Source organism: Puma concolor, chromosome C1 (assembly GCF_028749965.1).
Source record: "Puma concolor isolate L17-30 chromosome C1, mPumCon1.1.hap2, whole genome shotgun sequence".
Classification (NCBI taxonomy): Eukaryota; Metazoa; Chordata; class Mammalia; order Carnivora; family Felidae; genus Puma; species Puma concolor.
Genome location: NC_141674.1, coordinates 54,182,803 through 54,196,656, shown reverse-complemented (window position 1 = coordinate 54,196,656; position 13,854 = coordinate 54,182,803). Strand labels below are relative to the sequence as shown.

Below are 13,854 nucleotides of genomic sequence, written 5' to 3'. Positions count from 1 at the left end.
TTCACAATGATGTATTCCTCACAGGAAGAATATAATTCAACCTAGATAAGAAATGAGCAATTCCTAAGAAGTGAAGAAAAGTTCATGACCTACTTCATTCGTTCAAAATCTGCACAGGTCGTATATATTTTGGTTTCTCCAATCAGTACATCACAGTAAGGACGACATCCATTTCTCTGTTTGTTAAAAAAAGGGACTGGACTGACAGTGATGGACTTAATCGTGAGAGGCTTGAAGTGAGGGCGGTAGGGCTTGTCTGCTAGGAGGTCACACATATAGCCCAGGTATCTGAAACAGAAGATTGACATTCTGTGGGTCAGACCAAAGAAGCAATCAATCTTGGCTATGAAGTCTATTCTTGTAAATTACTAACTTATAATAACAATTTACTGTGTTAAATTCTTAAACATTAACTACCAAAAGAGAATGCAACCAACAATTTATGAAAGCTTTTATCTAGTGACATGACTGTATTTCCCCCCCAAAGAACTGGTAAAGGGGTAATTTATTAAATGAAAAAGGCTTATGGGAGCTTTATACTAACTTCACATTGGCATATCTGTTCCTATTTGATCTGCCAGGTTAGGTTTATCAGCTAAAAGTCGGCTTTGGAAAAATTTTAGAATTTATCATCAGAAGCACTTTTAACTCAAAAAAAGTAAGAAGGGGAAATTATATAAGAGAAAAGAAGGGGTGCCTGGGTGACTCAGTCAGTTAAGCGTCTGATTCTTGATTTTGGTTCAGGTCATGATCTCATGGTTCTTGGGATCAAGCCCCACATCAGGCTCTGTGCTGATAGCACAGAGCCTGCTTGGGATTCTCTCTCTCCCTCTTTCTCTGTCCATCCCCCACTCACACTTTCTCTCAAAATAAATAAACATTTTTTAAATAAATAAATAAGAAAAAAGAAGAAACTGCAAGTAACAGAAGTATAATAAGTCAATTACCTAAAAAGGGTTTCCCTTTTCTTAAGGGCACAATACCAGCTAGAAATTGTGCCTACCCTGCATCTAGCTTACTTTACCTCCTGTGGGATGGCGACAGTCCGATTCCGGGTCGCTTTGCATATAACAATCGAACGGCTGGGCCAGGAGTAGAGTAGAGATTACAGAAAATGAACATAGCACCAACCAGAATTGACGATGCTGCCCGTCCATCCTGCCAAGGAAGATATATAAACCTGTCACAAACGTGGCCCAGTCAGCCACTCACCACAGAGAATGGCTGTACTTGCAGTTAAAAGAGGGAAGAGAGAATGGGGAGAATTCTTCTTAACAGAATGATTTTCAGTTCAAAATTATTCACCTGAGGGTGCCTGGGTGGCTCAGTCACTTAGGTGTCGACTCCTGATTTCAGCTCAGGTCATGATCTCGCAGTTCGTGGGATCAAGCCCTGCACTGGGCTCTGCACTGACAACACAGAGCCTCCTTGGGATTCTCTCTCTCTCCCTCACTCTCTCTCAAAATAAATAAATAAACTTAAAGTAAAGTGTGTTCACTTGAAAACCAAACTCTGTCCCAAGCACTTCAAATCACAAAGCAGCAAGGAAGGCTTATTCTTAGGGTAAAACTGACTGTCTACTAACCTAAGAAACCAAGCAACATAAATTTGATCTGCATATATTTATGGGAAAATAGTCTAATCTTCAAAGTAACTTTGGACTCATAGGATCAGAACTAGTAGTTGAGGTCTCTTGGTTGCAAGCCGGAGGTAGAGTTCACAGATTAGGCAAATACTGCTCTTTGGAATATGCTATGTATATATTTTACCCAAAGTATGTTTCTAGATTCATACAAAATAAAGAAGCTTCACATGATTCAACCACATTCAGTGGAGAAATACATGTAACATTCCTAACAGATGGTGGCCCAGGCTCTTCTAGAACACTCTGAGTGACAGGAGGCTTGTTGCTACTTGAAGAAACCAAGCCCAGCCCAGCTTACAAAGCTCTTCTTTATCCTGAATATGTTGAGTTGAAGTCTATTCCACTCAATGATCCTCGTTTTTTCTTCTGTCAGGAAGGAGTAAACCTACTTCTTTCTTCCTGGGGTAGCCTTTCACATATCTGAAATACCCTCCCCTTCCACCAACTCTTTCATTTTACAGGTTAAGGCACACCCAATCTGTGACGGTTAATTTTATGTGTCAACTTGACTGGGCTGAGCGATGCTCAGACAGTTGGTAAAACATTACTTCTAGAATTGTCTAAGAGAGTGTTTCGAAAAGAGATCAGCATTCAGGGTGCCTGGGTGGCTCAATCAGTTAAGTGTCTGACTTTGGCTCGGATCACGATCTTGAGGTTTGTGGGTTCGAGCCCCACACAAGCTCTGTGCTGGCAGTGTGGAGCCTCCGTGGGATTCTCTCTCTCTGCCCTTCCCCTGCTCATTCTCACTCTCTCACTCAAAAATAAAATAAACATTAAAAAAATTTTTTTAAGAGATCAGCGTTTGACTCTGAGTAAAAAAAGATGTACTCTCACCAATGTGCATGGGCATCACCTAATCTGTTGAGGGTCTGAATAGAACCAAAAAGCAGAGAAAGGGTGAATTTTCTATCTTCTTGAACTGAGATGTCTACCTTCTTCCCTGGGACATCAGAGCCCCTGTTCTCAGGCCTTGGACTCAGACTGAATTACATCACCAGCTTTTCTGGTTCTCTAGTTTGCAGACAGCAAACAAATTGTGGGACTTCTCAGCTTCTGTAACTGTGTGAACCAATTCCTATAATAAATGCATTATATATTGGTTCTGTTTCTCTGAAGGACCCCAACTAATATATAATTTCTTTGATTCTTCCTCACTTGATATTCCATTTTAAGAAACATCATTTGGTGAAGTTTCTCTGAACAGACCCATTTTAAAACAACAACCTTAAATGTGCTACCCAGATGTGAAATGTAAAATATGAGGTGCACTCCAACCAACTAGAGAGAAAATACCATCTCCTTTATTCTGGACACTATGCTTTTACTAACATAATCCTAGGCCAAATTAGTTTATATGCAGGCTAAGTCACACCCTAAGCTCTTATTGATTTTCCTATCTACTAAAACCCCTAGTTCTTTTTCAAATGATGTGTTAAGCTAAGAGACAAATACATTTAATCTTTTACAACAAGATCCAGGACTTCACATTTATCCTGTGTTTAATTTCACATTCTTAGTTTCCGTTAAACAACCAACCTGCAAAGGCTTTTAAAATCCAGATTCATTATATGACCCTCCCATTTCTGAGAAATACTGGAAGCTTGATCTTCACATCCTCATCACTGCTTTTAATTAAAAGGGCAACCAAACGCAACCTTCTCCTGGGAAGATACTGATCCATTAATCACCTACCCTTGGAAGCAAGTACGGAGCCACAATCCAACTAGATGTATTATAACCTAGCCCAAATTTCTCTATCTTGATTATAGGAAATTGGGAAATACCTTGCAGGAATACAATAAGCTATCCCTACTAGTCTATTGGTCTTGTAAAAGTTCAGCTGTTTTGATATGCACATTCATAATGAACCAATGAAGACTCCTTTTTCCTAAGAGTTTAAAATCATCTGTGCAAAGATTTATATTAGACTTTTGCCTTAAAGTGCCATCAGGTTCACCAGCCTGTAACTTTCCAGGATAAACCTCCTCCGTATTTTGGAAAAACTCTCCTGTCTTTGTTTGCCTGGCACCTCTTCTTCCTGTTTCCTCATATTACATAAGGAATCCATGATTGCTTTTCCAAGTGCTCTCAGCATTCTGAGACATAATTTAAGTCTAGAGAGTGGATTGTTTTTAAAGTACTGTGAGGCTCCTTTACTATCTCACTACCTATCAGCTCTGTCTTAATGATCATTGTTACTACCGTCCTAGCCTGACATTTGCTCCCCTGACAAAGAAAACAGAATAAAAGAGTTAAGATTATATCATGTGCCTCAAGCATTTGTTATTGTCCTTATTTCAAGGACAGGTTTTTCCTTTTTTTTAAGACATTTTTTCTTAATCTTAATTCTTTTAGATTTAGCCTTCCTGATACTCTTAACTGATCCATGGTTGTTGGATGTGTCCCCCTCCTTTTATCTACCATGCAAATCTTTTCAACAGTTTAATTAGTTTTTTATTAAAAGATAAGTATATGCTTATTATTTTTAATAAAACAGAAATATATATGACAAAAGTAAAAGCTCCCATTTCCAGCTTCAATTCCATTTCCCAAAGACTTGGTGCAGATGTCTGACTCATGCGTACCCTTTTTTAGTGAGCTAGAGAGCAGCAATGGTGTCATAATCCTTTGCTTCTTTTTCTTCTTCATTGGCTTTTTATTCTTCAAGATTGTATCATAAGAACTGGAAGCCTCTTCTCTCTCTTGAGCCATCTTCCCTTACAAAGCTGTCAGACTTTGGCTCTCTGAACTTTTAGAAATTTCTTGCGTGAAGAGAAAATCACCAAAGTGCCTAAAGCTGCTTAGTCCCTGAAAGGAATCTGTTCTGTTGCACAATCTGTTGTGCCTCCGACAGGAAAACCCTTTGGCCGTTCGTGGACACGAAATTTTTCCTTTGTTGCCAAGAGTTTGGGGATGTGAGATGGAAAGAAGAAAATATGTTCTTTCACTTTCCTCCTCTTTTAGCCAACTGGCTCTCAAGAAGGAGGGAGAAGATCATCAAGTAATCACATAGCAAAAAAAAAAAAAAAAACAAAAAAAAAACACCCTGAAGTTTATAGAAGAATGAGTAGGGGTGCCTGGGTGGCTCAGTTGGTTAAGCGTCTGACTTCCGCTCAGGTCATGATCTTGTGATCGGTCTGTTCGAGCCCCGCGTCAGGCTCTGTGCTGACGGCTCAGAGCCTGGAGCCTGTTTCAGATTCTGTGTCTCCGTCTCTCTACGACCCTCCCCCGTTCACATTCTGTCTCTCTCTGTCTCAAAAATAAATAAACATTTAACAAAAAAACTTTTTTTAAATAAAAAAAAAAAAAGAACGAGTAATTCCAGTATTTATGCTCAGATTCCACTTGTGTGTTCACTTGACCATGTATTCAATCATTTATTCAAGCCTCTCAGACCTGGGGTGCAAAGGTAAAGGAGACACAGTTCTTGCCTGTGAGATGCTCACAGTCTAGTAGGAAAACAGGCACACCACCAGATCATGATGATGCAGTATATTAGATGCCACAGAAGACATTCAGATATACAATGGAAATGTCCATACAGTGAAAATACTCAAGAGTCAGAAAGAGTTTTACCAGATGTTGACTTTTAAACAATAGGTAAGAGGCCACCAGAGAAGAGTTGGGGGAAGGGACTCTAAGAAGTCAGTGGTCGGAAAATTCATCAGTCCCACTAGAAATTGCTGTAAAATACAATCAATCTATGTGACTACTTACAAAGGCATAGGGGTCTTCTTAACTTCATTTTCACTCAAAAACAAAAAGATAAATATTCCAATGTGTTTATCAATTTCATTCACACAGAACTCAATGGTATTTTTGCCTGTGTACCCACAGTCCTCGTTTCTACCTCTCTTATAATATTTACCACATTGTAGAGGCCCTGTATTACGTGTATGTATCTGCCTCTCTCACTATTACTCAAGCTTTAAGGCAAGAAGAATAAATTCTTCCCTCATTTTTATATCCCTCACATCCCCTAATTCCTAAGTAGGGATTCAAAAAGCTTATTCAGCTTAAATGTTACCTGTTCACCAGCCTCTATAGAGCCAGCTGTATTTGGCCAAACCAAATCCAACTACCACAAATGACAACAACAAAGGTTACTCACCAAGCAGTGGACAACACAGACGTTTTTGGGATTCTGTAGTAGCCAGTTATACATATTCCGACACACAGCAAAAAGGTTGTGCAGACTGGGGGCCTGCCTAATGGGCCAACTGCATTCTGAGACCTAAGGGAACAGAGCAAAAGGAAATGAATTCCCCAAGTGACTCCTCTCCATACGCAGCTATCACACTAAACAACTTCTGGAATATGATACCACATTCTCTTTTAATATAGCCAGGAAGAGGTGTGAACAGGGTTCAAACACAGAAAGAAGAGTTGTTTAATATAGCAATTTCTTAGTTAAAAGATTCCATTCCAGTAAAGGTATAAAAACAAATTTTGAGGTATATTTTAAATTAAAAATAGACCATTTAAACTACATATTTGGATTTTTTTTAATCCTGTAGGGTTACAATGCATTTAACTTCTATTAAGAATACAATGTTTTGACCTGCCTATTGGATACTTAATTATAGTATTATCTTATAAATCCTGCACTATCCCTAATTTTATTCCAGCTCTCATGAGAACATGAAAAGAGCTGCAGAGTGAGCCAAACTACACTTGCTCAGAGCTCTTATTTCTTTCTGTCTTACTGAAGGAATCCACAACACCATGGGGCAATCTTCAGTATTTTCACTCATCTAACACACGTGTTCATTTAACCCATTACAGAGCATCGGCAATGTTCCTGGAATTTTGTTTGGCTCTGAGCAGTATCACAATCGTACAAGACCGGTATTAACATGATGTCCATTCTGCAGATGAGAAAACAGACTCTCAGAGTCTGTCTTGTCTAGAGTCATGCTGCCAGTCAGGACCAGGAGAGCAACCCAGGTCCTCTGAGTATAAATCATTGCGGGACAAGACTATACTGGTAGAGATTATCAATTGCCTCAAAATACTAGGTATGAGTCCCAAATGATTAGATATTTACTAATTTAGATAACAAAAAATGAGAAGTTTAGACTTGAACAAACTCTGTGACCTCTTTTAACCTTTTTTTTTTTTTTTTTTTTTTTCAAAAATGAGGTGAGTGGCACCTACCTACCCGCCTCATAGGGTGTGGTTAGTACATGAGGATGTATTTCAAGGGCTCAGCCCAGTACCTGACATGCACAAAGTGATTAAGGAATATTAGCTATTATCATCAGTATCAAATCCAGTAACTGCCAGTACAAAGCCCTGAGTTCAGATAAAGCCAGCTATGTTTGAATAAAATGAATAAAATCCCATATGGCAAAAAAGCAGACTGAAGGGCCAGATCATTCAAGGTCCTGTTAGCAGCTGGGAGAATATTTAAGAAGGAGTGACTCTCATCTGTATTTTCCAAAGACCTCTTAAGCCAGTGCAGAGAATGGATGCGGATGACATGCGAGTAGCCGGGGGGAGCAGTCAGGAGGCTGCTGAGGAGCCCAAGTCAGGAATGATGGCGGCTTAGGCTGGTTGCTAATGTAGGGAATTCTGAAAAAAGACTAGATTTTATATGGATGGTGTCATCAGAAAATACTCTGCAACACTACTGGCCTAAACAACAACAACAACAACAACAACAACAACAACAACAACGAATATCTCAAATCCCTAATGTTTAACAGTGGGCAAAGGGAGGCAGGAGCAATCTATTGGTTCACCCTTTTCTGGTAACCAGATAATCGCTAGTCAAGTTTCTCTCTCTGGGGATGCCAAGAAGGCCCATTTTTTTGGTTAATTTGTACCTTTTTCTACAAGATGATTGTAGGGTAATGGCAGGGGTGCTTCCAGGTACTCACTTACCTATACCTTTGGCAATGACAGGTATGGTTTATTAAACAAAGTAGTTGAAATGCTTGACACAGCTACTAAACAATCTAGGGTGACCCACTACTGGGCCTCTGCCAGTTTAAACTCCAGAACAGCTTGCCCCTTCTACCCAACATGAATTAAGACTGTTTCTGGCCCATTCTTTACCACCAAATGGATTCCTTGCTGCTGTGTTCTCAAGGAACAGAAATGATATATTGGTTCAAAAAAAAAAAAAAAAAAAAGAAGAGTTGGTAAGATAAATTCTGCCATCAGGGAAATAACAAAATGTACACTTGTACAAGCTGCTTCTTGTCTGCAATGCTTTTCTTCCCTTAGTAAATTCATATTCATCCTTTAAAACCCAAGTTCAAGTGCTCTTTTGTTACTGACAGTTTCTCTAACACCCAGAGGCAGAAATTAGTTACCTTACTTCTTCGTACCCATGCCCTTGTCCATTTTCATCTATTACAGCTTTTATCAGTAGAGCACCATGGTTAAACCCACAGGCCGGGTTTTCACCTTTGCTTTACCACTTATGATCTGATTAACTGTAGTCAAGTTTCTGATCTCTTGGAGCCCTAATCTCTTGTGTGTAAAGTGAAAATGGACATTACAAGAGTAATGAGAATTAAGTGGAGCAACATAAGCGCAGTAAATGCCAGCGTATTGTCAAACTGTATTCAAATTAATTGTTTACCTCTGTCACCCCCTCTAGACACTAGGCCTCACCAGAAGAGACACCATAACTTACTCGTTTTGTAACCACAGAGTTGTTGTGTTAGTTGAATGGAAGATGCTCAGTATTTGCTGAGTGAACGAATGATTGAAAGAACAAAGGAATGAACCCCATTTGGCAATCGCTTCTCATACTAAGATTTGTCTACAGGTACAATATCTCAAGGAAGGGGCAGATGAATCAAATTAGCTGTTGCTGTAAGTTGGAATCATGGAAAAGTATGGAACAATTGCTTTTCCAGACAGTATTTTTAAACCTTTTAGAAACTGTATGTCAACCATACAAACACTAAATGTCAATATCTGTAATGAGTCTCAGCTAAAAGTTGGCTAAATTGTTCTCAGCACAAAAGGCTAAAAGCTCCAGAATCATTAAATCAATCAAGTAAATAATATTAATTTAAAGTACTCCATAATTACATATTTACTTGATCTATAATTATACACCATTAAGCAAACATACAATTAGAATTTTTTAAAAGCATGTACTCTGTCTAAAAGGGAAAAAAACACTAAAGCATAAACAAAACCAAAAAAAATTTTTAAGGAACTCAATCACTGTAAGCTATTTTTGTGTCTCCCTGGGGTTCACAGGTTCAGGCAATAAGCAGCACAATCCTTGGGCATGTGACACTTCATGATGCCATCTCCAGTCTCTCTAAACACCTCCCAGAGCTGCCAAGCATCAGAAAATGCCATATGGATTACAGGCTGCCATGATACCACCCAGTTGGGAAAGAAGCCAAAACAGCACCACAGCCGGATGCCATTTGATTTTTCTCTCTCCATTGCCACAAGCATGGGCTCATCGATGGCAGAAGCATCCCATCTGCCAAGCACAAGAGCAAAAGGTACTACAGAGAATCAGACTCAAGAGCCATACCACATTTTAAGAATCTACACCATTTTTGGAAAACAGGGGGATTTTAGTCAATCATTTACTGTGGCATTTTAGTATTACTAACATCAATCATAACTACCACTTACCGAATGCTTACTATAGGGTAGACACTGCTATCAAGTTTATTCGTTATGGCAAAACTACAGAAAAGAATTTCTAAGTATTTGCAAGGTAGGTATTCGTATTGTCATCCCCACTTCATACAGGAGAAAATGGTATCTCGGGTGAAGTGAAGAGATTTAACCAGGAAGAGGAACAGCTGAGATGTGAACCTAGGGTAATTTTTAAAGCTTAAAAATGTCATCTCAATAAAAATTACTGATAAGACTCATGTACTTTCTATTATATCACACTGTCTGATGGTGATTATTAACTGCAATTCCACCTCACATTTGTGGGTGGTTATGGCTTCCAGTGATGGCCATATTTTCAGTTTCCTTAAAACTGAAGCATGGTGGCAGAGGGAGAGATGAAGTATAACCTGTAAAGTCACCTCTCACCAACCAGCAAACCACAGCAGAAACAACTGGGAGCTCTGGTGACCTCTGGTGAGCTCTGGAAGGAAAAGGAAAGCAAACAAACAAAAGATGGACTTTAAGTAAGTTGAAATTGATAGCATATTTCCCAAAAATCAATTTGTTCTCAAAAGGGAAGAAATCCTGCAAGATTATGTAGTTTAGAAACAATCAAAATGAAGGAAAAGTCTAAAGGAATCAGCTGGGTTTATTTTTTTATGCTATTAACAGGGCTCCTTCAGCATACTTTTTCTTCCTGGTTGAGAGGAGGAGGAAGGACACTCCAAGTGGTGCTGGAGTGCGATCAGAACATAAGAACTTTAGGACCAGGCAACATGCAGTGGCCATTCACCTGGTTTTCTACTTCTTACCAACAGCAATACCAAGAAATGTGTAAAGCAGTGGTTCCTGATATTCTGAGCAGAGCTCAAAACCTGTGCAGAAAGTGAACCAGTTTACATGCACCTACAGAGTGGATGGGTACAGTGTTTATTTGGGAGATGATGGAAAAGGTTTGGGTATAGACAGTGGTGATGGTTACACAACATTGTGAATGTATTCAATGTCATTGAACTGTACTCTTATAGGTTGTCAAAATGGTTGAGTTTGTGTCATGTATAGTTTACCATCAAAAAAAAAGTGGGGTGCTAGAAGAAATGGTTAAACTCTCCGAAGCCCATCCATGGATCTAAATACACAGGTGGACCCATATTTCTTTAACTCAGATCAAGAATACCTGTTTTAGATAATGCATCTCATTGGTCTCCAGGACTTTACTGTCAACATTGGTAATTTTTATTTCCTCAAGGTGGAAACTGGCTAAGAAAACTAAAAAAACAAACAAACAAACAAACAAACAAACAAAAAACTAATGTTCAATACCTCTTGTGCAGTTCTGAATAGGCACTCTAGCACATTGCTTTGAAAGCAGGGCAATCTGGCATATATTGAGTTGGGGTCTCTGCTAAAAATGGAGACTAAATATGAATCCTATTCTAACATTCCGTTACACATGCAAATCCTAAGAAAGCTGCTATTTGATTATTTCATCCAATTCCTGTCAAACCATGTGGCTTCTAAGCATAAAAGCTAATCAAAATATAGAATGACTCCCCTCAGCAAAGTGAAATCTTCATGGAAACAGCCTGTCTCTGCCACCACCACCGTATTCCAAAACACATATCACACAATAAAATGTAAAGTGATTTAGTTCAGGGTTCAAGACACAGGGATATAGACAGAGCTGGACTCCTGTGAGTCTACAAATAAAACCAGTCTCATGTTTGGTCTTTTCCAACACTGGTATTTATGGAAGAGTCTGCCACCTACATTAATTTTTAAATTTTTTAAAAAAGATTTAAGTAATCTCTACATCCAACGTGGCCCTTGAACTTACAACCCTGAGATCAAGAGGTGTATCTTCTACTGATTGAGCCAGCCAGGCACCCCATGCCATCTACATTTATTAAAATAAGATTTGGAAAACTTCCAAACTCTTTCTATGAAGCCAGCATTATCTTGATTCCAAAGCCAGACAGAGACCCCACTAAAAAGGAGAACTATAGACCAATTTCCCTGATGAACATGGATGCAAAAATCCTCAACAAGATATAAGCCAACCGGCTCCAACAATACATTGAAAACATTATTCACCACGACCAAGTGGGATTTATACCTGGGATGCAGGCCTGGCTCAGTATCCGCAAAACAATTAATGTGATTCATCACATCAATAAAAGAAAGGACAAGAACCATATGATCCTCTCAATAGATGCAGAGAAAGCATTTGACAAAATACAGCATGCTTTCTTGATAAAAACTCTCAAGAAAGTAGGGATAGAAGGAGCATACCTCAAGATCATAAAAGCCATATATGAATGACCCAACACTAATATCATCCTCAATGGGGAAAAACTGAGAGCTTTCCCCCTAAGGTCAGGAACAAGACAGGGATGTCCATTCTTGCCACTGTTATTCAACATAGTATTGGAAGTCTTAGCCTCTGCAATCAGACAACACAAAGAAATAAAAGGCATCCATATTGGCCAGGAGGACGTCAGACTTTCACCCTTGGCAGATGGCATGATACTCTATATGGAAAACCCAAAAGATTCCACCAAAAAACTGCTAGAACTGATTCATGAATTCAGCAAAGTTGGAGGATATAAAATCAACGCACAGAAATTGGTTGCATTCCTATACACCGACAATGAAGCAACAGAAAGAGAAATCAAGGAATCGATCCCATTTATGGTTGCACAAAAAACCATAAAATACCTAGGAATAAATCTAGCCAAAGAGGTGAAAAATCTATACACTGAAAACTATAGAAAGTTTATGAAAGAAATTGAAGAAGACACAAAAAAATGGAAAAAGATTCCATGCTCCTGGATAGGAAGAACAAATATTGTTAAAATGTCAATACTACCCAAAGCAATCTACATATTCAATGCAATCCCTATCAAAATAACACCAGCATTCTTCACAGAGCTAAAACAAATAATCCTAAAATTTGTATGGAACCAGAAAATACCTCGAATAGCCAAAGCAATCTTGGAAAAGAAAACCTAAGCAGGAAGCATCACAATCCCAGATTTCAAGCTATACTACACAGCTGTAATCATCAAGACAGTATGGTACTGGCACAAAAACAGACACTCAGATCAATGGAACAGAATAGAGAACCCAGAAATGGACCCACGAATGTATGGCCAACTAATCTTTGACAAAGCAGGAAAGAATATCCAATGGAATAAAGACAGTCTCTTCAGCAAGTGATGCTGGGAAAACTGGACAGCAACATGCAGAACAATGAACCTGGACCACTTTCTTACACCATACACAAAAACAAACTCAAAACAGATGAAAGACCTCAATGTAAGACAGGAAGCCATCAAAATCCTTGAGGAGAAAGCAGACAAAAACCTCTTTGATCTTGGCCGCAGCAACTTCTTACTCAACACGTCTCTGGAGGCAAGGGAACAAAAGCAAGAATGAACTATGGGGACCTCATCAAAATAAAAATGTGAAGGAAACAATCAGCAAAACTAAAAGGCAACCAACACAATGGGAGAAGATATTTGCAAATGACATATCAGATAAAGGGTTAGTATCCAAAATCTATAGAGCTTATCAAACTCAACACCCAAAAAACAAATAATCCAGTGAAGAAATGGGCAAAAGACATGAATAGACACTTCTCCAAAGAAGACAGCCAGATGGCCAACCGACACATGAAAAAATGCTCAACATCACTCATCATCAGGGAAATACAAATCCAAACCATGAGATACCACCTCACACCTGTCAGAATGGCTAACATTAAGAACTCAGGCAACAACAGATGTTGGCAAGGATGTGGAGAAAGAGGATCTCTTTTGCATTGTTGGTGGGAATGCAAGCTGGTGCAGCCACTCTGGAAAACAGTATGGAGGTTCCTCAAAAAACTAAAAAGAACTACCCTACGACCCAGCAATTACACTACTAGGCATTTACCTGTGGGATACAGGTGTGCTGTTTCGAAGGGACACATGCACCCCCATGTTTATAGCAGCACTATCAACAATAGCCAAAGTATGGAAAGAGCCCAAATGTCCATCAATGGATGAATGGATAAAAAAGATGTGATATATATACACAATGGAGTATTACTCGGCAATCAAAAAGAATGAAATCTTGCCATTTGCAACTACATGGATGGAACTGGAGGGTATTATCCTAAGTGAAATTAGTCAGAGAAAGACAAAAATCATATGACTTCACTCATATGAGGACTTTAAGACACAAAACAGATGAACATAAGGGAAGGGAAACAAAAAGAATATAAAAACAGGGAGGGGGACAAAACAGAAGAGACTCATAGAGAACAAACTGAGGGTTACTGGAGGGGGTGTGGGAGGGGGGATGGGCTAAATGGGTAAGGGGCACTAAGGAATCTACTCCTGAAATAATTGTTGCACTATATGCTAACTAATTTGGATGTAAATTTAAAAATAAAATAAAAAATAAAATAAAATAAGATTTGATTTATGTTGGTTAAGGGTCCAACTCTTGATTTTGGCTCAGGTCATGATCTCATAGTTTGTAGGATCGAGCCCCACGTTGGGCTCCGTGCTGACACTGTGGAGCCTGCTTGGGACATTGGGACATCTCTCTCTCTCTCT

General features: G+C 39.0%; 1 protein-coding gene across 4 annotated transcripts in view; it reads right to left on the bottom strand.

Annotated features, from left to right (window-relative positions):
• DNAJC6 (DnaJ heat shock protein family (Hsp40) member C6) overlaps window positions 1-13,854 on the bottom strand; it is a 153,383-nt gene that overhangs the window by 29,434 nt on the left and 110,095 nt on the right. For all 4 annotated transcript variants that reach the window (XM_086717213.1, XM_086717214.1, XM_025912724.2 and 1 more), the window contains exons 5-7: window positions 5,757-5,879; window positions 1,025-1,158; window positions 94-288 (exon numbers count right to left, since the gene is read on the bottom strand). In XM_086717213.1, the coding sequence (XP_086573339.1) occupies window positions 94-288; window positions 1,025-1,158; window positions 5,757-5,879 (452 nt within the window). The remainder of the gene's footprint in view (window positions 1-93; window positions 289-1,024; window positions 1,159-5,756; window positions 5,880-13,854) is intronic.